Source organism: Lotus japonicus, chromosome 2, assembly GCF_012489685.1.
Source record: "Lotus japonicus ecotype B-129 chromosome 2, LjGifu_v1.2".
NCBI classification, from domain to species: Eukaryota; Viridiplantae; Streptophyta; class Magnoliopsida; order Fabales; family Fabaceae; genus Lotus; species Lotus japonicus.
Genome location: NC_080042.1, coordinates 48173169 through 48194552, shown reverse-complemented (window position 1 = coordinate 48194552; position 21384 = coordinate 48173169). Strand labels below are relative to the sequence as shown.

The window sequence follows — 21384 nt, the reverse complement described above, 5'->3', positions numbered from 1 at the left end:
CCTTGGATTGGTTGAGCAGTATATGCTATATGGACGTAATGGAAAAAGTTGAACTAGTCTGATAAAATTCATAAGCATTACTAGATCTGCCCCACTTTTGAATATCAATTGCAGTGTTTTTTTGCAAGAGTAATCTTACTGAACTCCTTTTAAGCACAATTGTATTTATCATTCATATTAGTTTGATTGGCTCTACTTAATTATTTTGATGTTGAACTCATAGTCTCATAGATTCTGAGATTTGCATATGATTTCCTTTGGGTTCTGTGAGAATTGTCTAATGAATATTTAAGCTTCAAATTACTAATAATAATCAACTAACCATTTATTATTTTGTGGATTAAGGTTTGGCACATCAGAGCTTTATTTTGGTTGGAAGTTAATTTATTTTTCATTTCGTATTTCGGTTGTAGCCATTACTATTCAAATATACATGGGATACATGGTATTGTCAAATAATAATTCATCTTCATAGAGAATGATTCCCTCAAGGACGTTTTGAGAAACTCATGTCTAGAGTTAGATAACCCATTCAGAGTTACCAGAAATGGTGAAAAGGCCTATAAGATCAAAATATCAAGGGATTATGGTAAAAATGTAAAATGTCAAATACTCAACTTTAGGACGAGTCTTTCAAATTTCAATTGGGTGAGAATGATTGCTCATAATCCTTGTGTCACAAATGTCAAGTTTTTTTACAAGTCTTCAAGTCAAATTGTCATGTTTTCTTTAATGTTTTGGAAAAAATAAGTGCATACTTTTTTGAAGTTAGAAATTGTGTAATTAATAAATAATTATAAAAAAGAGAGAAAATATAAATGGCTAGAAGAGGAGTTACACCACTACTAGTTTGGTGCCTTTGTGATGGTTGTTGGCAAGTTAGTTTTGGTATGAAATACTATTTTTTCTATTTCAACTCAGGAATCTGTTGTCCACATTTGATGTCTCATTTTTTATCCATCAGTCAAATTGTGTCATGTCATTCAAATATCACCCATGTAACTTGTAAGAGCGTAACATGTAAGAGCACCAGCATCAGTAGATTTTAGGGGTTGCTATCTAACTTTTTGTGGAGAATGGGTTACGCACACCATTGCAGCTTAATGGTTTCTCCACCATAGCATGCAAGAGTTGCTTACTGCAACAACTCTGAACGGTGAAAACTTAATCAGAAATAATATTATTATATTTATTTAGGGTAGACTGTAGGGACCATTTGGAAATTTTTTAGAATTGTTGGGTTGGAGTAAAAAGTTAGTAGAGTTGGTTAAAGTGAGGTAGGTGATGTAGCATTATGAAGAATTGTAAAGAATGATATAAAGTATAAATTAGAAATTCTAGTGGGTTGCTTGGGTGATGATGCTTTAAGGTTATATTTGTCATTCGCACACGTAGGCACAATTTGATTGGTATGACGGGAAATGAGACATATCTTTATATCCCTCAACTCAATAGATCTTAGCTGGATTCATATGATTTAAAGAGTTTTGGTTCACATACTTTAAAATACTCACTTTCATTTTTCGCCATCACGTTTACCTCATTGCATTGCTTCCCAACTGTCTTAAATAAAGGATAGATTGTGATAGCACGAAAATTGAAGGAATGAGAATGCTATCTCTGTAGTATATATTTGAGCATCCCGGAGTATCTTATCATTAAGTAATCATACTTTTTATTTTTTTTATCATTGGAGCAAGTCTAGTGGCACTCCAAAGAGCTTAAAAATAAGGTCTGGTGTTTCAACAAGCAACCATATCTTACGATTAAAATAATATTCTTTCTCTCTTTTGCATTACCTATTATTCATTCTCTCATACATTAAGTGAAAATAATATGAAAAAAATAAGAAACTATATCAATTGTTTAAGCGGTTGCTCTTACTATCTTAATACGGTGATTTTTTAAGTGACCCTAAGATTTTATATATATTGACACGCAGTAAACACAAATATATAAATAACACAACGTGCATATATATAATACTTTAGACCTATATGTAGATGAAGGGTGGTTGGCAAAATGTACCTCAATCATTTTCTCAAAGACAAGTTATCCATGCTAGGAAAATTTGAAGTTACAACACTATTTTTCGCAGCATAATCATTGTTAATAGAAGCACTTAAGATTCTGAACAATAATTATTTACCTGCTCAAATATTACCTCTATTCTTAAATAATTGATGTGAGGGTTGAGAAAGATAATAAATATTGTCTTGTCCACCATTAATTAATGTTTCGTAATTTTTATGTACTAGATTTGGAACAATGCTATATCAATCTTCTTGTTACTTTTTTAAAGAAGTACTAGTTCTTTTTTATATTTTACTTATATCAGGGTAATTACTGTCTAGAATAATGATTAGTCCTCTCATTGTGAGTGTTTGGTGCTCTAAGAGGTAAATAGCTGACCACCATGGGCAAGGACCAAACTTCTAACCTCATGGTTAAAGGATGGGTGAGTAACCACCATGCCACACCTAATAGTTCCATTCTTTTTTATCCGTCACATTAAAGTTTTAACACAATTATTAGGAAAATATTAATGGTTTTATCTTTATTAAAATTACTATTTAACTTCATAATAGGCCTTATCTCCCTTATATATTTTGACTCATCAATTTTCCTACCACCATTTAAAATTATTTAAGGTAAGAGTGTAATGGGCAAAGCAAAATTGATCTTGCCTTGAAATTTTAAAATTAACAGATAAATAGGAACATAAAATCTTTCAAAACTGAGATAAAATTGATTCAGTATAATTTTAATAAAAAATATATTTAATTTTACCAACATAGAATTATTAAATATTTTTTATTTAATGATTAGGGAGGTTATTAGGAGCATCAAGTACTATAATTTAAAACAATTCTTAAACATTTGATTAAAATATGATGTAGCTTTGAAGTCGAAGTTCTCTACAGCTGGGAGATAATCAAAGGACCAATTTGACCACAACACGAGGATCACATTGAAATAATTTAGCATCATTGGGGCTGAAATTTCAGAGCAATTCTAGGGTCAGAGGGTGCACTCTCTATTAATGGGTGACCACCTAATAACACTATGAATCTATGATGTGGTACGTGGAATATTTATATACCACATTTCTTTAAGTGTACTCTACTCTTATTAGTGTACCACACACACAATAGTACATACCACTTTCATACACCCTTTTTTGTAGCAGTTTTTGACACCCAAAAAGTTATGTGGTGGTAAAAAACCGCAACAAAATGGGTATAAGGGCTGTAAATATGAGTGTCTATTTTTATTTAAAAAAAACACATAAGTAAACTGAAGTGAAAGAATTGGAGGGAATGTGAGCCATGATATCTCTCTATTTTTTATATAATGTTAAGCTTGTGAGATGTTCTAAAATTTATGAAGATAGATGTAAACATAAATTCAAACATGACAGCATCATATTTTTCAAATTCTATAGATATATGCTCATTGTTCTCTCTCCACTCACTCTTCCTTTGCATGCTTTCATCACATCCAGCCATGTTATTTTCAAAAATGCATGCCTCAATTGAGTAACAAGTACTTGGTCCTAGACTCTTTTGGCTACTGGTATGAATTTGCATTATTTCTTTTTTCATTGATTGTTATTGTGTGTTTATTATGTTATTGTTGTGATATTAATGCTTAAATGCTTCTCTTGTTTCTTATTTATTTATTGAAAAGAGCTCAATGCACTGTATTTTGTTTGTTTTTTTTTTCCTGATTCTCTCTTCCTTTCTTTCTGATTCTCTGAACCAAAGAGTTTCTGGTGTAAGCACCACTGTCTATATATAAATCATAGAGTGAGACCGAAAAAACAAGTGAGTGGCAGTGAAAATAGTGTTAGCACTTTATAAATCAAGGTTGGAAGTTATTTGGTGGATTTGCACGTATTGAGAGCTGAAAGGTGTCTTTTGTATTTGGGAAAATGTTTGGTAGACCACCAAGGTGTTTAGACTCTCTGAGAGAGAAAAGAGAAGTAATGGATGCAAGATATGATGTGATGTGATAGAAAAGGAGAGATAGAGAATAAAATGAGGTGTTTGATTAGTGTTTGTACTGTTTATGTATCATAACTGTTGTATTTGTATTTATTTCACATTTGGTAACTCTTGAAGTTCGCCACGTCATGCTACTGTCTCCACAAGCTGGCTTTCTACATTCTTGACTGTAATTCGACATGATTGATTAGTGTTCACGTTCAGAGATATAAAAAAAGTGATTATTGGACCTTTTTTACTTTTTGGTTAACAGAAAACCAGAAAGGAACCAGAAAGGTAGAGAGAGTAACTGAATCTGGTATTGTATTATTGAAAGGGTGAATACAACTATGACTTGACTACTATATTTATACTAGAAGCAAAGCTTCTTACAGAAGCTATTACTATTATACTCTAATACTCCCCCGCTCAATGTGGGTTCCTTGCAAAGGAATCCTAACATTGAGCTTGTCCTTGAGCTCAAGAAACCTAGTAGGAGCTAATGTGCAACATCCCTGTTAGAATATAATATAAAACCATTAAAGTGACCCTTACCCAACAGCTTAAGCTTTTGGGACAAGTGGTTGTTTGACTTGGTATCAGAGCCTCTAATGGCCGAGAGGTCTAGAGTTCGATCCTTGCTCCCTTCACTTTCTAATTAAAAAGTCGAATTTAATTAAGCACATGGTAGGTGGGCATGTGCATTTATCCACGCTACAAGCCCAAAGGGCTCTTGCGTGAGGGGGCGTGTTAGAATATAATATAAAACCATTAAAGTGACCCTTACCCAACAGCTTAAGCTTTTGGGATAAGTGGTTGTTTGACTTGGTATCAGAGTTAAAGTTAGTCCTAACACATGCCTTGTGTTTAACCATTACGCTCGGGTGTCGCTTACCACCTAAATGTAGTCAGATCGGTCCTAACCCATAGGTTTAACCTTACTATCTACTACCAAAGAAACACTCTTGGTGTTCTTATGTGAAAACCTGATCTTCCGATCATTATGGTTTCACCGAGGCCCGATGTCCCACCGCTTTAGCCTCAATGTGAATGAATGATGCAATATGGTTAGCCAAACGTCGTATCATCCTCACAACGCAAAGTATCTAGCTAAGAATATTGTCTCTAAAACACCCTAAGGTAAATGCCGATTCATCGACCAAAACTCCAACAACAAAAAGAGTGCAAACACCCTTGATGACTACTCGAGTCACCTGACTTATCCTGTAGATGGTCGAAAACAGCTCAGCGAGCAAAAGAGTATCAACGTACTTAGAAACTTATTAGTCTCCCAGGCTTATCCTTTAGGTAGCCTAACAACAAGCTGCTCATCGAGCAAAAGGTGCCAAAGCACACAGGGTTTCCCCAAACTAGGATCGTCGATACTTCTCATTTTCCAAAACTCATTTCCAAGCCCTAAGTCTTCTTCAAGAGATTATCATCATTATTTTAAAGTGTTCTAGTTTTGTTTAGTGTATTATGAATTTTATTTGCAAATCAATTTTATTTTAAAGAGATTATCATGTTTCTTCAAGAGATTATCATCCCAGCGACACGATCGTGTCCCGTCGCAAACCGAGGAGGAATCGCTGGATCTTGAATCAAAACATGAAGATTGGTTCCACTTGCTGCTTCCACAGCAAGAAATTACGATCACAGAGTTTCTCAGAAATCGTATACGATGACAGAGATGGCAGCTTGAAGCGGTGCGGCGGCGGAGACGGCGGTAGAGGCGGTGGAGGCGGTGGAGGTGGTGGAGGCGCCGTAACTGCTTCCATGGTCTACAGAAACGGTTAGGCTCTGGATACCATAACAGAAAACCAGAAAGGGTGAATACAACTATGACTTGACTACTATATTATACTAGAAGCAAAGCTTCTTACACAAGCTATTACTATTATACTCTAATATTGGTTTTTCTCTACGGTTCAGATAATTCTTTTTCTTGTAAAATCAGCTTCTTATAATGTTAGCAAGTTGGCTTCTTTTGCTGAAGCTTATAGACGTACATATGTTTTGAGTTTAACTATTGTTGAAGTTTCAGGACAAAGTTTTCAATGATATGCTTTTTGTTGCAATTGAAATTACAGAGTTTGAGAAGCAAAAGAAGCTGGAAGTAATATGGAAGGTTTTTGGAACATGATTTGTGGTGGGGATTCTGGTTGTTCTGGGACAGGAGGAGAGCCTTTCTGTTATGATTTCAAGCTTATGAAAGATCCTTCCACATGCATCAACCATTTGTTGACCATTTTCTTTGATGTGTTACTTCTGATAATGATGTCACTCGTTATGATCCACAAGTGTTTGTCAGAACCAGTTCGGGGTCTACTCCGGGTAGAAAGATTACCAAAGTTGCAGCTAGTTTCTGCCATAACTAGTGGCTCTCTTGGGATGTTGCATTTGTGCATAGGCATTTGGGTTTTTGAAGAGAAGTTAAGGAAAACCCACAGTGTTCTCCCTCTAAATTGGTGGTTACTAGAATTCTTTCAAGGATTCACATGGATGTTAATCAGTTTAACTCAAAGTTTTCAGCTGAAACAAATTTCAAGAGCATGGTTGTGGGTGTTTTCTATTCTTGTAATCTTTGTTTCTGGCATTTTCTGTGCTTTATCCATATCTTATGCTTTTAGCAGCAGAGAACTTTCCCTCAAGGTAGCTTTAGATGTTCTGTCATTTCCAGGAGCAGCTTTACTCCTCTTATGCACATACAAAACATGCAAATCTGAAGACACTGACAGAGAAATTGATGAAAGCCTTTATGCCCCTTTAAATACCAAGTTCAATGAAGTTGATCCTGTTAGCTATGTAACTGCATTTGCCAAAGCTGGATTTTTTAGTAGGATGTCATTTTGGTGGTTGAATCCATTGATGAAAAGGGGTCAGGAAAGAACACTTCAGGATGAGGATATGCCAAGGTTGAGGGAGCCTGAACGAGCAGAAAGGTGCTATTTCTTTTTTGAAGATCAGTTAAACAGGCAGAAGCAAAAGGACCGATCATCATCACGTTCATCCATTTTATGGGCAATAGTTTCTTGCCACAAGAGAGAGATTTTGATATCAGGGTTCTTTGCACTACTCAAGGTACTCAGTTTGTCTTCTTGCCCTGTAATCCTGAATGCCTTTGTATTAGTTTCTGAGGATAATGGAAGTTTCAAATATGAAGGTCATGTATTGGCCATATCACTTTTCTTTATAAAGATCATAGAATCCCTATCTCAAAGGCAATGGTATTTTCGTAGTAGACTAGTTGGTATGAAAGTTAAATCATTACTTACTGCAGCCATTTATAAAAAACAATTGAGGTTATCCAATGCTGCTAGATTGGTTCACTCTGGTGGTGAGATAATGAGTTATGTGACAGTAGATTCTTACAGAGTTGGAGAATTTCCATTTTGGTTTCACCAGACTTGGACAACGATCCTCCAACTATGTATTGCACTAGTAATTCTCGTTCGTGCTGTTGGACTTGCAACAATTGCCTCATTGGTGGTGATAGTTCTCACTGTTCTTTTCAATGCTCCAATAGCAAAGTTACAGCATAAGTTTATGAGCAAACTGTTAAGGGCACAAGATGAAAGATTAAAGGCTAGTTCGGAGGCTCTAGTGAATGTCAAAGTGTTGAAGTTTTATGCGTGGGAAATCCATTTTAAAAATGCTATAGAAAGCTTAAGAAATGTGGAACTTAAATGGTTATCTTCAGTGCTGTTACAAAAAGGATATAATGTCATTATCTTTTGGTCTGCACCCATGTTTGTCTCTGCTGCTACCTTTGTGGCATGTTACTTCTTGAAAGTTCCTTTACATGCAAATAATCTTTTCACTTTTGTGGCAACTTTACGTCTTGTGCAATATCCAATTGCAACCATCCCAGATGTTATTGGAGTTGTTATTCAAGCAAATATTGCATTTACCCGGATTGTAAACTTCCTTGATGCACCAGAGCTGCAGAGAGAAAAAGTCAGAAACATGTGCTTTGACGAGAAGCTCAAGGGCACAATTTTAATTAACTCTGCTGAATTTTCATGGGAAGGTAATGCATCAAAGCCAACATTAAGAAACATAAATTTAAATGTTAGTCCTGGGAAAAAGATAGCTATTTGTGGAGAAGTTGGCTCAGGCAAATCAACTCTCTTAGCAGCAATTCTTGGAGAAGTCCCCAATACCAAAGGAAATGTAAGTTTTTGCTCCTTTTACGCTTATTACAGATTTATGTTATTTAGTTCCAAAACTCAACTTTCATTTTAGCAGTATTTTTAAATTGATGTCAGATTCTATTTTGTGATTTACAGATTGAAGTTTATGGGAAATTTGCTTATGTTTCTCAAACAGCATGGATACAAAGAGGAACAATACAGGAAAATATTTTGTTTGGATCAGCTTTAGATGTTCAAAGGTATCAAGAAACACTTCATAGATCCTCCCTTGTTAAGGACCTTGAGTTGTTTCCCCATGGTGACCTCACTGAAATAGGCGAGAGAGGAGTTAACCTAAGTGGAGGTCAGAAGCAGCGAATTCAACTAGCCCGTGCTCTTTATCAGAATGCTGATGTATATCTCCTGGATGATCCATTCAGTGCTGTTGATGCTCACACAGCCACAAATTTGATCAATGTAATGATTCCTTGCTTTTTTCACAAACTGTATTTGTATCTTCAACATCATTTTTACTGAATTTTTTTGAAATTTGACAGGAATACATATTTGAAGGACTTACCGGAAAGACAGTTCTACTTGTGACTCATCAAGTTGACTTCCTCCCAGCATTTGATTCTGTTTTGGTAATTTCTATCATCTTCAGGCTTTGTATTTATTTCTTTATTGTGTCTCTAACTATAAATTGTAAATATATAACAAATTTGAAGTTATATTTTTTTGTAATCTTTGGTCTCCACAAACATTCTGGAACGGAGACAGTAACTTTTATCTCTGCAGTTGATGTCAGATGGAAAATCCCTACAAGCTGCTCCTTATCACAATCTATTGACCTCAAGCCAAGAATTCCAGGACCTAGTCAATGCTCACAAAGAGACTGCTGGTTCTGACCGGCTTGTAGACGTTACTTCTTCCCAGAGACATTCAAATTCTGGTAGAGAGATTATACAATCTTTCAAACAGGAGCAGTTTAAAGCATTAAATGGTGATGAATTAATTAAGCAAGAAGAGAGAGAAAGAGGATACAAAGGGCTCAAGCCTTATTTACAGTATCTGAATCAGAGCAGAGGTTACATATACTTCTCTGTAGGCACTCTTTCTTTCCTTATGTTTGTGATTTGCCAGATAATTCAAAACTCATGGATGGCTGCTAATGTTGACAACCCCCACGTCGGAACGTTGCAATTAATTCTTGTTTACTTGCTCATAGGACTTGGATCCGTAATTTTCTTAACGATTAGAAGTTTTCTTGTTGTTGCTTTGGGTGTTCAATCATCAAAATCGTTATTTTCACAGTTAATGAACTCCCTTTTCCGTGCACCAATGTTTTTTTATGACTCCACACCTTTGGGAAGGATACTTAGTCGGGTAAGCTTCCTAGCTAGTTTTTACCCTTCAATGAGATGTAGTGAAAATATCACTGTTTGCTTCCTGGTTTAGGTCTCGGCAGATCTGAGCATTCTGGATCTTGATATCCCATTTAACCTCACTTTTACTTAGGATTTTGACTGTTTGCTTCCTGGTTTAGGTCTCGGCAGATCTGAGCATTCTGGATCTTGATATCCCATTTAACCTCACTTTTGCTGTGGGAAGTTCTATGTGCTGTTATGCTGATCTTTTAGTCTTAACAGCCATCACTTGGCAAGTCTTGTTTATCTCTATACCAATGGTTTATGTCGTAATACGCTTGCAGGTAATGTAACATATTCTAATTTTAATTATATTACGAATTGCAGTAATTAAACGGTGCTTCTTTTTAAACTAACTAGATCAGAAAGCAACCATATTTAACTTCACATATTCATTCTTCTTTGAAAGAAAGGGTTGGGGGGATGCTTTAGGTAATTTCTGGAATCTTTTGGTAACATGCTTAAACCACAGAATTTACAAATTTTTTGGTTGGTATCATGAACCAATATTGCAAAACTGAAGCAGGAATAACTCACAAAACCTACCAATATTAAGGTTAAATTCAATTTATTTAAGGAATGGAAATGTTAACGGACCTTATTCTTCACCACTTTGTTAAATCATTTATATGGTATCATGATGACCATCCCAAAAGCTCAAGGTATTGAGTAAAGAGTAAAGACAATAAATGATTTTTATATTTTCAATAGTTGGATATAGTGAAAATGTGAAGGATTAATCTTCTTTTTTACAATAGAGACACTACTATGCATGTGCAAAAGAATTTATGCGGATGGATGGCACAACAAAATCCTCTGTGGCTAATCATGTAGCTGAAACTGTTGCTGGATCTATGACAATAAGGGCATTTGCGGGGCAAGATCGTTTTATCAGGAAGAATCTTGATCTAATTGATGCCAATGCTAGTCCTTTCTTCCATAGTTTTTCCTCAAATGAGTGGTTGATCCAACAGTTAGAAACAGTCTATGCGATTGTTCTTGCCGCCACGACACTTTGCATGGTTATGCTTCCAACTGGGACTTTAACTTCTGGTGAGAATTCAGTTATTGTTACCATATTCTTTGAGTCTTGTAATGATCTTATGAATCATCTTCTTTTACCCTATAACAATAGCATTATCTCGCTTATGCAAATCTTTTATATTCATTATCTGTTATATCAGGATTTATTGGCATGGCTCTATCTTATGGCTTTTCACTAAACGACTCCTTAGTATATTCAATTCGAAGCCAATGCATTTTAGAAAATTACATAGTATCTGTAGAGAGGCTAAATCAATACATGCATATACCAAGTGAGGCCCGAGAAGTCACAGAAGAAAATCGTCCTCCAGTTAATTGGCCAGCTGCAGGCAAAGTAGAAATACAGGATTTGCAGGTAGTTATTACTTAAAATTTGCAGCATAAAGTTCAAAAATACAAAAAACTACATAATTTAACTTGCTTGCTTATGCCGCAATAGATACGATACAGGCCTGGGGGGCCACTTGTACTACATGGTATCACATGCACATTTGAAGGAGGGCACAAGATTGGTATTGTTGGTAGGACAGGCAGTGGAAAGTCCACACTTATGGGTGCTTTGTTTCGTCTTGTCGAGCCAGCAGGAGGAAAAATTGTAGTTGATGGCATAGACATCTCTTCTATTGGCCTTCATGATTTGAGATCAAGTATTGGAATTATACCTCAGGATCCTACCCTTTTCATTGGAACAGTTAGATATAATTTGGACCCTTTATCTCAACACTCTGATCAAGAAATATGGGAGGTAACACTAATACCTGCAACATTATGCTTTTCCATGCTATTCATAGAAAATGTTGACTAATTTGTAGCTTCCATGAAGGTTCTTGGCAAGTGTCAGTTGCGAGAGTCTGTGCAGGATAAAGGTGGCTTAGACTCTTCAGGTACGCTTTCTACATTCCAATTTCATTAAAAGGCAAATGCTCCCGCTATGTGCGGGATTTGCGAAAAGGTCTTAGTTTGACCACTTGGTCTATTGTAGACAGCCTTACGTTGTTTTACATAAGAGGCTGTTTCCAGAACTTGAACTTGTGACTTGTCTCTTGGCAACAAGGTTTTTACCGTTGCGCCAAGGCTCCCTTGTTAGAATTTTGGGTCACAAATGTAACTTTTAATTGTGTTAGGGTCATTATTTAATTAGCCAAAACTAAAGTGGTCTATTTAATATTGATCTTATGGCTAAGGGCATATGTGTTATGAAAAGGTATTGTGCGGATACCATAAGGCAATATTCTAATTTGATGAGGGGCCAAATTAGAAATATTGAAAACATAATTGTAACTGATGCAGTTACTTATAGGGTTATGGTCCCCAATTGTAGACACAACAACGTAACAACGTGAAAAGTTTCTCTTCATCCCCATCAGAAGAGAACATAAGGAAACCCTAAAGGTGATCTACAATTGGAAGATCACAACCCCAGATCCTTCAGCGATTCCCATGGCTCATTCAGGTACGCTTCCGCTCTAGATCTTCATCATGTTTTTTGGGTATGGGTTAATCAAGTGTGGTATAGGATTATGCTCCTATTTTCTATATGGGTAGAAAAGCATGTGGTTAGGAACAAATCCTTATTTGTTAGAAACCTACAAGTGGTATCAGAGCCACCCATACTTGATTCAGGTTGAATTTTGGTAATTCTTAAAATTAGGGTTTCAATTATGTGTTATTGGTTTTGAATTTCATGTCTTTTACCATCGGTTAAAAGATTTCATCTTTTAATTGTGTTATTATGCGTGATTGTTGGTATTATGAGAATCGGTTGATTTTGGTTTCACATGTACAGCGACAGAGATTGTATATATGCTATTTTGATTTCACGTATTATATATGATGTCTTGGTTTCAACATGTATAACTTGAATATCATGGATTTTATATATGCAAATTTAGTGTTTTGTGTATGCCAGTATATACAATTTAACAACGTCGCTATGAGCATGTCAGTATATGCAAATTCAGTGTTTTATATACAAGGTATTTATACTTTACACGCAGCATGTGATGTGTATTTGGGTATAATATCTTGGAGTTTCGTAACAAGTTTAGTTGGAGATAAAACACTATTATGTATGTACCAAATTCAGTTACGTTCCCAGTTTCTAATATGGATTATATATATACACATTCAGTTTTGGTTATGAATCCAAAACTTTGTTTGGAAGACATATAAGTTTTGGAATATATACTTGCTGGTTTGGAATCAAGTACATTCAGACTTTTCACTTGAATACAAGCCATCATTCTTTTGTTAAGAATGAATTTTAGGCTAAATTAAAAAAAAGTAAAATTATCAGTGTGTTCAAATTTTGGCTATGGTTTGTATTTTTATACAATTGTTTAATATTTTAAATGAGTCAATTAAAATAAGAAAGTCACAAAAGTGACCTCTTTTTATGGAGATTGCTCATAATAAATATTAAAAGTTTGTGAGTGTGTATGTTTATCCATGCGAGTATTAATGGACCCCAAAGAAAAAGTTAATGCTTGGCCGGATTTCATACACACCTGTGATGATAAACATGTGATAATTTTAAGGGTTTACATGTGAATGATAAATCAATCCAAAGAAGGGTTTGTTATTTGACATGATTTATTATCAATGTTTGATCATCACAACAAGAGTACCACTAGCAATTAGTATTACTGTCAAAAGACATGATATTGATGGCGCACTAGGTATCTTGAGATGGGTTATGCCATTATTTGAACGTATTGATGATTCAATTTTTCTTAATGTGAGTATATTTATAGCATTTGTTTTTGTTCTATTTTCAGCTACTATCGGTTCGATATCTGCTAATCTGAATTCGGTTCCGATCCTTGATGGAACAAATTTTAAGGATTGGAAAGAGAACATGGAAATTGTTCTTGGCTGCATGGATCTTGACCTTGCACTAAGGGTGGAGAAACCCGCTTCTCCTACGGAATCTAGTACCTCTGAACAGAGGAAAGATTATGAGAAGTGGGATCGCTCCAATCGCATGAGTCTTATGATCATTAAGCGCGGCATTCCTGAGGTCTTTAGGGGTACTATCTCGGAAGAGATAAAAGGTGCCAAAGATTTCCTTGCTGAAATTGAAAAGCGCTTTGCAAAAAGCGATAAGGCGGAAACAAGTACTCTTCTTCAGAACTTGATTTCCATGAAATATCAGGGCAAAGGAAATATAAGGGAATACATTATGGGCATGTCAAATATTGCTTCAAAACTTAAGGCGCTAAAGCTTGAGCTGTCGGATGACTTGCTCATTCATTTAGTATTGCTTTCTCTTCCTGCACAATTCAGTCAGTTTAAGATATCTTATAACTGTCAAAAGGAGAAATGGTCTCTTAACGAGCTCATTTCATTTTGTGTGCAAGAAGAGGAAAGGTTGAAGCAAGAAAGGAAAGAAAGTGCTCATTTTGTTAGCACCTCTAAAGACAAGGGCAAAAGAAAGAAAACTGTTGAGCCCAAGAATGAAGCTGCAGATGCTCCAGCACAAAAGAAACAGAAAGAGGATGATACCTGTTACTTTTGCAATGTGTCTGGGCATATGAAAAAGAAATGTACTAAATATCACGCTTGGCGTGCAAGGAAAGGTACATTTTTTGCTTTGGTCTGTTCTGAGGTCAATTTAGCTTCAGTACCTAGAAACACTTGGTGGTTAGACTCTGGTGCAACTACTAACATCAGTGTTTCAATGCAGGGTTGCCTAAGCTACCAGAAGCCAAATGATGTTGAAAGATACATCTATGTTGGAGATGGCAAGACGGTGGAGGTGGAAGCTATAGGGCATTTTAGATTATTATTGTGTACTGGATTTTATTTGGATTTGAAAGACACTTTTGTGGTACCGTCATTTAGACGGAATTTAATTTCAGTTTCTAATTTGGACAAATCAGGTTATTCATGTTCATTTGGAAACAGTAAAGCCGAGTTGTCTTTTAATTCAAATATTGTTGGAACCGGTTCACTTATTGGATATGATAATCTGTATTTGCTGAGCACCGTAGCCACCTATAGTGAATCCCTGAATGTGGAATCACGTGGTACTAAGCGTAAAATTGATAATAACAATTCAGGAGCATTATGGCACAAGCGCCTAGGTCACATCTCTAAAAATAGAGTTGAGCGGCTAGTGTCAGATGGAATTTTGGATTCCATTGACTTCACAAACTTTGATGTTTGTGTTGAATGCGTTAAAGGTAGACAGACCAAAACAAAGAAATTTGGTGCATATAGAGCTACAGGCGTCTTGGAATTGATACATACGGATATTTGTGGACCATTTCCAACACCTTCTTGGAATGGTCAACAATATTTTATATCATTCATAGATGATTATTCGAGATATGCATACTTATTTCTTATACATGAAAAGTCTCAATCATTGGATGTGTTCAAATCATTTAAGGCTGAAGTTGAGAACCAACTCAACAAAAGAATTAAGAGTATCAAATCTGACCGTGGTGGTGAATATTACGGTAGATATGATGGTTCAGGTGAACAACGTCCAGGGCCTTTTGCCAAATACCTAGAGGAATGCGGAATCGTCCCACAGTACACCATGCCAGGGTCACCTAGCATGAATGGTGTGGCTGAAAGACGAAACCGGACTCTTAAGGATATGGTAAGGAGTATGATTTGTCATTCTACTTTGCCAGAGTCACTCTGGGGAGAGGCACTAAAGACTGCAGCTTACATTCTAAATAGAGTGCCAACTAAAGCAGCTGCCAAAACACCTTATGAGCTTTGGACTGGGCGAAAGCCTAGTTTGAAACATTTTCATGTATGGGGATGTCCAGCTGAGGCAAGGCCTTATAGGCCAAATGAAAAGAAATTGGAATCCCGAACAGTGAGCAGCTACTTTATTGGTTATTCTGAAAGATCCAGGGGCTATAAATTTTATGATCCCAAATTAAAGACAATTTTTGAGACGGGAACAGCCATGTTCTTTGAGGAAATTGAGTTTGGAGGGGAGAACAAGATTAGGGACTTTGCTTTAGAGGAAGAGTCGGTAACAATTCCAAAACTGATTCATACAGTTGCTTCTGATGAAGCAAGTACGGAACCTCTACAAGACATTGTTGTTGAATCTCCTCCTACTCAAGATGATATGGTGGTTCATGAAGAACAAACTCAAGATCCTCAAGAACAAGTGTTACAAGAACCAATACCTTTGCGGAGATCCACTAGAGAAAAGAGAAATGCTATTCCAGATGATTACATAGTCTTTCTCCAAGAACATGAGGAAAATAATGGTATGATGGAAGCTGATCCAATCAACTTCCAGCAAGCCATGCAGGATTCCAACTCTGAAAAATGGATTGAAGCAATGAAGGAAGAGTATAAGTCCATGCAAGACAATAAGGTTTGGGAACTTGTCCCATTACCGGAAGGTGTGAAACCCATTGGTTGCAAATGGATATTCAAGACCAAGCGGGATTCTAATGGTAATGTGGAGAGGTATAAGGCTCGTCTTGTGGCTAAGGGTTATACTCAAAAGGAAGGGATTGACTTTAAAGAGACTTTCTCTCCGGTTTCATCGAAAGACTCTTTTAGGACAATCATGACTCTTGTTGCACATTATGATTTGGAACTCCATCAAATGGATGTCAAGACAGCGTTTCTCAATGGAAACATTGATGAGACAATCTATATGGTGCAACCAGAAAACTTTGTGTCAGGAGACCCAAAGAATACGGTTTGCAAATTGACAAAATCCATTTATGGACTAAAGCAGGCATCTCGTCAGTGGTACCACAAATTTCATGAAGTAATTCTCTCATTCGGTTTTGAGGTGAATGTTGTTGAAGATTGTGTGTATCACAAATTCAGTGGGAGCAAATATATTTTCCTGGTTCTGTATGTTGATGACATACTGCTTGCCACTAATGATATAGGCATGTTGCACAAAACCAAGAGATTTCTATCAAGAAAATTTGAAATGAAAGATCTTGGTGACGCTTCCTTTGTATTAGGAATTCAGATACACCGAGACCGATCTCGGGGTATTCTGGGATTGTCACAAAGGAGCTATATCGAAAAGGTACTTAAAAGGTTTGACATGCAGAATTGTACATCAGGGGATACTCCAGTTGCTAAGGGAGACAAATTTAGTCTCAGTCAATGCCCAAAAGGAAACTTAGAAATTCAGGAAATGCAAAAGATTCCTTATGCATCAGCTGTAGGGAGTCTTATGTATGCTCAAGTTTGTACGCGTCCAGATATAGCGTTCATAGTTGGGATGTTAGGCAGATATTTGAGCAATCCAGGAATGGATCATTGGAAAGCAGCCAAAAGGGTTATGAGGTATTTACAGAGAACAAAAGATTATATGCTCACATATAGGAGGTCAGACCAATTGGAGATCATTGGATATTCTGACTCTGATTTTGCTGGATGCCAAGATAGTAAGAGATCCACTTCAGGCTATATCTACATGTTGGCTGGTGGTGCAGTTTCTTGGCGTAGTGCCAAGCAAACTCTCATAGCTTCATCCACCATGGCAGCAGAATTTGTAGCATGTTTTGAGGCATCTAACCATGGGATTTGGCTGAGGAATCTTGTCACTGGGCTGCGAATTGTGGAAGGAATTGAAAGACCGCTTAAGTTATACTGTGACAATAAATCAGCCGTCTTATTTTCCAACAATAATAGGAGCTCGACCAAGTCAAAACATATTGACATCAAGTTCCTAGTTGTTAAGGAAAGGGTACAAAGTGGACAGATTTCTATAGAACACATAGGGACAAACTCCATGATAGCGGATCCTCTTACAAAAGGTCTTCCGCCTAAGGTCTTTCATGAGCACACTGCTCACATGGGTGTTTTGCAGTGTGAGGAATGCTTAGTTTAGTGGGAGTTACTCATATATAAATTTTGTGTTCTATGTTTGGTATTATGCATGCATACTCTAGTATTTGGATATTTTTTGGTTAATTATAAAGTTTGATATTCTGTTATTTATGCTTTGTACAATAAGGTTATTGAATGATCTCACTAAAGTAAAGTAGGACCAGTTGAAAATTGACAAGTACAGGCCACCTTCTTGTGATTTTCATGCTGCACATTTCATAATGAATCTATGTCATTTAGTTATGTCAGTACTAGTAATCATTGATGGGTTTAGTTATGATTGATATAACGAAAATCACTTTGGTTCTATGTACTGGCATGGCTAATGGACGAGATTATTTGGATATGCTTAAGGTATATAATGACATTTTTGAGCTCATAAAGTCTAACACATGTGTAGAGTTACATATGTGACCAGTGGGAGATTGTTAGAATTTTGGGTCACAAATGTAACTTTTAATTGTGTTAGGGTCATTATTTAATTAGCCAAAACTAAAGTGGTTTATTTAATATTGATCTTATGGCTAAGGGCATATGTGTTATGAAAAGGTATTGTGCGGATACCATAAGGCAATATTCTAATTTGATGAGGGGCCAAATTAGAAATATTGAAAACATAATTGTAACTGATGCAGTTACTTATAGGGTTATGGTCCCCAATTGTAGACACAACAACGTAACAACGTAAAAAGTTTCTCCTCATCCCCATCAGAGGAGAACATCAGGAAACCCTAAGGGTGATCTACAATTGGAAGATCACAACCCCAGATCCTTCAGCGATTCCCATGGCTCATTCAGGTACGCTTCCGCTCTAGATCTTCATCATGTTTTTCGGGTATGGGTTAATCAAGTGTGGTTTAGGATTATGCTCCTATTTTCTATATGGGTAGAAAAGCATGTGGTTAGGAACAAATCCTTATTTATTAGAAACCTACATCCCTTCTACATTTAAATTTCATTGTTATGACTTAATTTGATGCTAGGCATCACATTTTTCCTTGTTACTAATAAGTAGAAACAAAATGTTTCGTAGTTGTTGAAGATGGATCAAATTGGAGCACTGGGCAAAGGCAGTTATTCTGTTTGGGGCGTGCTCTTTTGAGGAGGAGTAGGATATTAGTGCTGGATGAAGCAACTGCATCAATTGATAATGCAACTGATTTGATTCTACAGAAAACCATTAAGAGTGAATTTGCAGATTGTACGGTAATCACTGTCGCCCACAGGATACCAACCGTGATGAATTGCACTATGGTTCTTGGCATCAATGAGGGTAAGTTGTGTATTGAATGTTAACTAAGCAGTCTAGTTAATCTCAATTCTCAAATGATACCATATTTGCTGTCTATGCTTGAAGTTTCACAAATGAAGTTCTACTACATACAAAGATTAGAAACAAACGTTTGAGATGTACTTGTTTCAGTTTAATAAAATGAAATGTCTATTTCCAGGAATGCTAGCAGAGTACGATGAGCCAATGAAATTGATGAAGAGAGAAAGATCTTTGTTTAGGCAACTTGTTAAGGAATACTGGTCTCATTTTCAGTCCGCAGAATCACATTGGAAGTTGTGAATTTTTTCGTGCTAGTATTTTTCATTGGTTTTGGTATTAGCTAAGAGCGAAGAACCCAATAAACTGTATTATTACTAGTTGAATGTAAAATATATTATGTAGCACCACAAAGAATGAACAATACCAAAACTTATATTGTAACAAATCTGCTTCCTTACGCTCCAAAGATGGCATTTTTTGCTTCAAACTAGCTTGAATTGAAAAACCAAGTCTATATAAAAGCACTTGCAACTAAAGATCTCAAACTGAATAGTGCAGGGGTTAAATTTGTCACCCCATCAACCAACTTGGCACCCGACTTTAAAGTGGGGATTGTCCATAATACCCCTGAAAATAGTGTCTTTCGGGATCTATAATCTCGGAAACGATCTTGAGCTTCATTCCGAGAGATTAAATCCCAAAAATCATTCGTTGATTCTCTCGGGTTTTAAATCCTGGAAGCCTCCAGGAATTGTAAGCACGGAAGCTCATTAGACGTTGATTTCAGGATATAAAACCCGGAAATCAAATGTAGTATTTCGGGTTATAAAACCCGGAAATAAGAAAATACCTAATAAAACAAATAAAAAAACACACTGCTAAATAAAAAGAAATATAACATACAATCACTTAAGCATACATATTTAATAAAAAGGTAAATAAATGTCAATACAAAGCCTAAAAATGTCAATACAAAGTCTAAATGTCAATCCAATCATGAACTAGGTCCCACACATGAGGTGGATCCCTATCCCCTATGCCTCTTACGGTACAAAAATGAGGAAGTGTTGCGCTGCCTAACATAATTTGAGGCCCTCTGAATTGTCCCTCGGCAAGGACCCCTAATCGGAGGTGCATCTTCTGCAGCCAGCGCCTCTGTGAGCCAATTCTCCATCTGTCGCGTGACATCCTAAAAAAGAACACAGTTTGGATGTTAGCAAAATAAGAAATAAAACGATGTGGAAAGAACACAATTTGGACATTTAAAATTACCACACCACCATGCTATGCATGCATAGAGTCCGAGATGATGAACGAGTGCGATACCTGACCATACCAATCCATGTAACCAACGACCGACTCTGCAGTAAAAGCTTTCGAGTACGAGGAGAGATGACTCCAGCGCCGAATGCAGCAAACGCCTCATCTATCTCCTCGATGGTGGGTACGGTGGTTAGGGGGGCCCTCAGCTCAAATTGGGCGTACCCGAGTTGGCAGACAACCCTCTTCGGGAGATAAGGACGACTAACATTCGGAGAACGGATGTACCCCGAATACAGTGGCACCTGCTGGAATGGGTGGTACTCCCTATGATCTCTGTAGGGCATCCATATGATAGAGTGTGCATCCAGGTCATCCAAATGCGCTAACCTCTCCTGAACAGGGCAAGTCCCCTTCTTGCCGCAATTCCACCTCACCGCTCTAGGCTACTCCTGCAAATAATCCGGTTTCTACTGTCGAAAGAAGATGCTGGAGGGAAAGTGCTCGTAGATCCACGCCTTGAGGAGAAAAGTGTATCCACTAATGTGTCTCGTGTCTCTATGAGATGCCACCCCAAGCTGATCATACAGAAAAGAAAGGCCTATGGCTCCTCCTGCATTTGTGCTCGCTGTAGCTAGGTCTCGGAAGGGCGTCAGGTACGCCACACCAATGTACTGCTTACTCTTGTTCGCGAATAGAGTCGCGCCAACAAGATACAACAAGTATGTCCTAATAGCATGTTGATAATGCTCGTTTTCAATAACAATTTCAATTTCAACAGTTAAATCATGTCCAATAATGATACAAATACTTTAACTAACCTCGAACTCTCACGACATAGTTGTTGCTGAGGGGCCAGGAGAACCTAATATTGTAGCTTCGAGTCCTCCTGAACTCGTTTAGCACTGAATCTCGGTCTACGCCTAATGTCTCTACGTAGGCCACAACACCCCCCCTCTCTACCGATCGCTAGAACCGTAAAGAAGGTCCCAATGATCGGGATGTGTAGCAAGCACGACACAACATCCAGCGTGATGGTCATCTCCCTGAACGATAGGTGAAACGAGGATGTCTCCTCATGTGACCTCTCCATGAAGGTTGAGATAAGGCCCTTATCAATCATGTTGTGAGAGGCGGAGACAAGTGGATACAGGCTCGACTGCTACACCAACTCAAACATCGCAATAGTCTTCTCAACCTTCATCTTCACCAACTTGTTCCCCACAAGTGTCCACCTCAGCATGCACCACCTGAGCAGACTCCACATGCGCAGGCTCCACATGAGCAAGCTCCACCTGTGCAGACTCCACCTGAAGAGGCTCCACCTGAGCAGGTGATGGTGGAGCTAAAGCTGAAGTTGAAGCTGCAGTTGAAGCCTTTGCCTCCTCGTCTGCACTTGCAGACCGATGCTTTCGTGGAACTTA

General features: G+C 37.2%; 1 protein-coding gene across 1 annotated transcript in view; it reads left to right on the top strand.

Annotated features, from left to right (window-relative positions):
• LOC130738180 (ABC transporter C family member 10-like) overlaps positions 1 to 19202 on the top strand; it is a 29764-nt gene extending 10562 nt beyond the window's left edge. Inside the window, exons 5-15 of the mRNA XM_057590110.1 lie at positions 6077 to 8159; positions 8276 to 8596; positions 8677 to 8763; positions 8918 to 9505; positions 9666 to 9830; positions 10305 to 10599; positions 10731 to 10945; positions 11030 to 11335; positions 11414 to 11474; positions 18461 to 18700; positions 18879 to 19202. Coding sequence (XP_057446093.1) covers positions 6108 to 8159; positions 8276 to 8596; positions 8677 to 8763; positions 8918 to 9505; positions 9666 to 9830; positions 10305 to 10599; positions 10731 to 10945; positions 11030 to 11335; positions 11414 to 11474; positions 18461 to 18700; positions 18879 to 19000 — 4452 coding nt within the window. The 5' untranslated portion in view covers positions 6077 to 6107 and the 3' untranslated portion in view covers positions 19001 to 19202. The remainder of the gene's footprint in view (positions 1 to 6076; positions 8160 to 8275; positions 8597 to 8676; positions 8764 to 8917; positions 9506 to 9665; positions 9831 to 10304; positions 10600 to 10730; positions 10946 to 11029; positions 11336 to 11413; positions 11475 to 18460; positions 18701 to 18878) is intronic.
• Positions 19203 to 21384: the final 2182 nt, after the last annotated feature.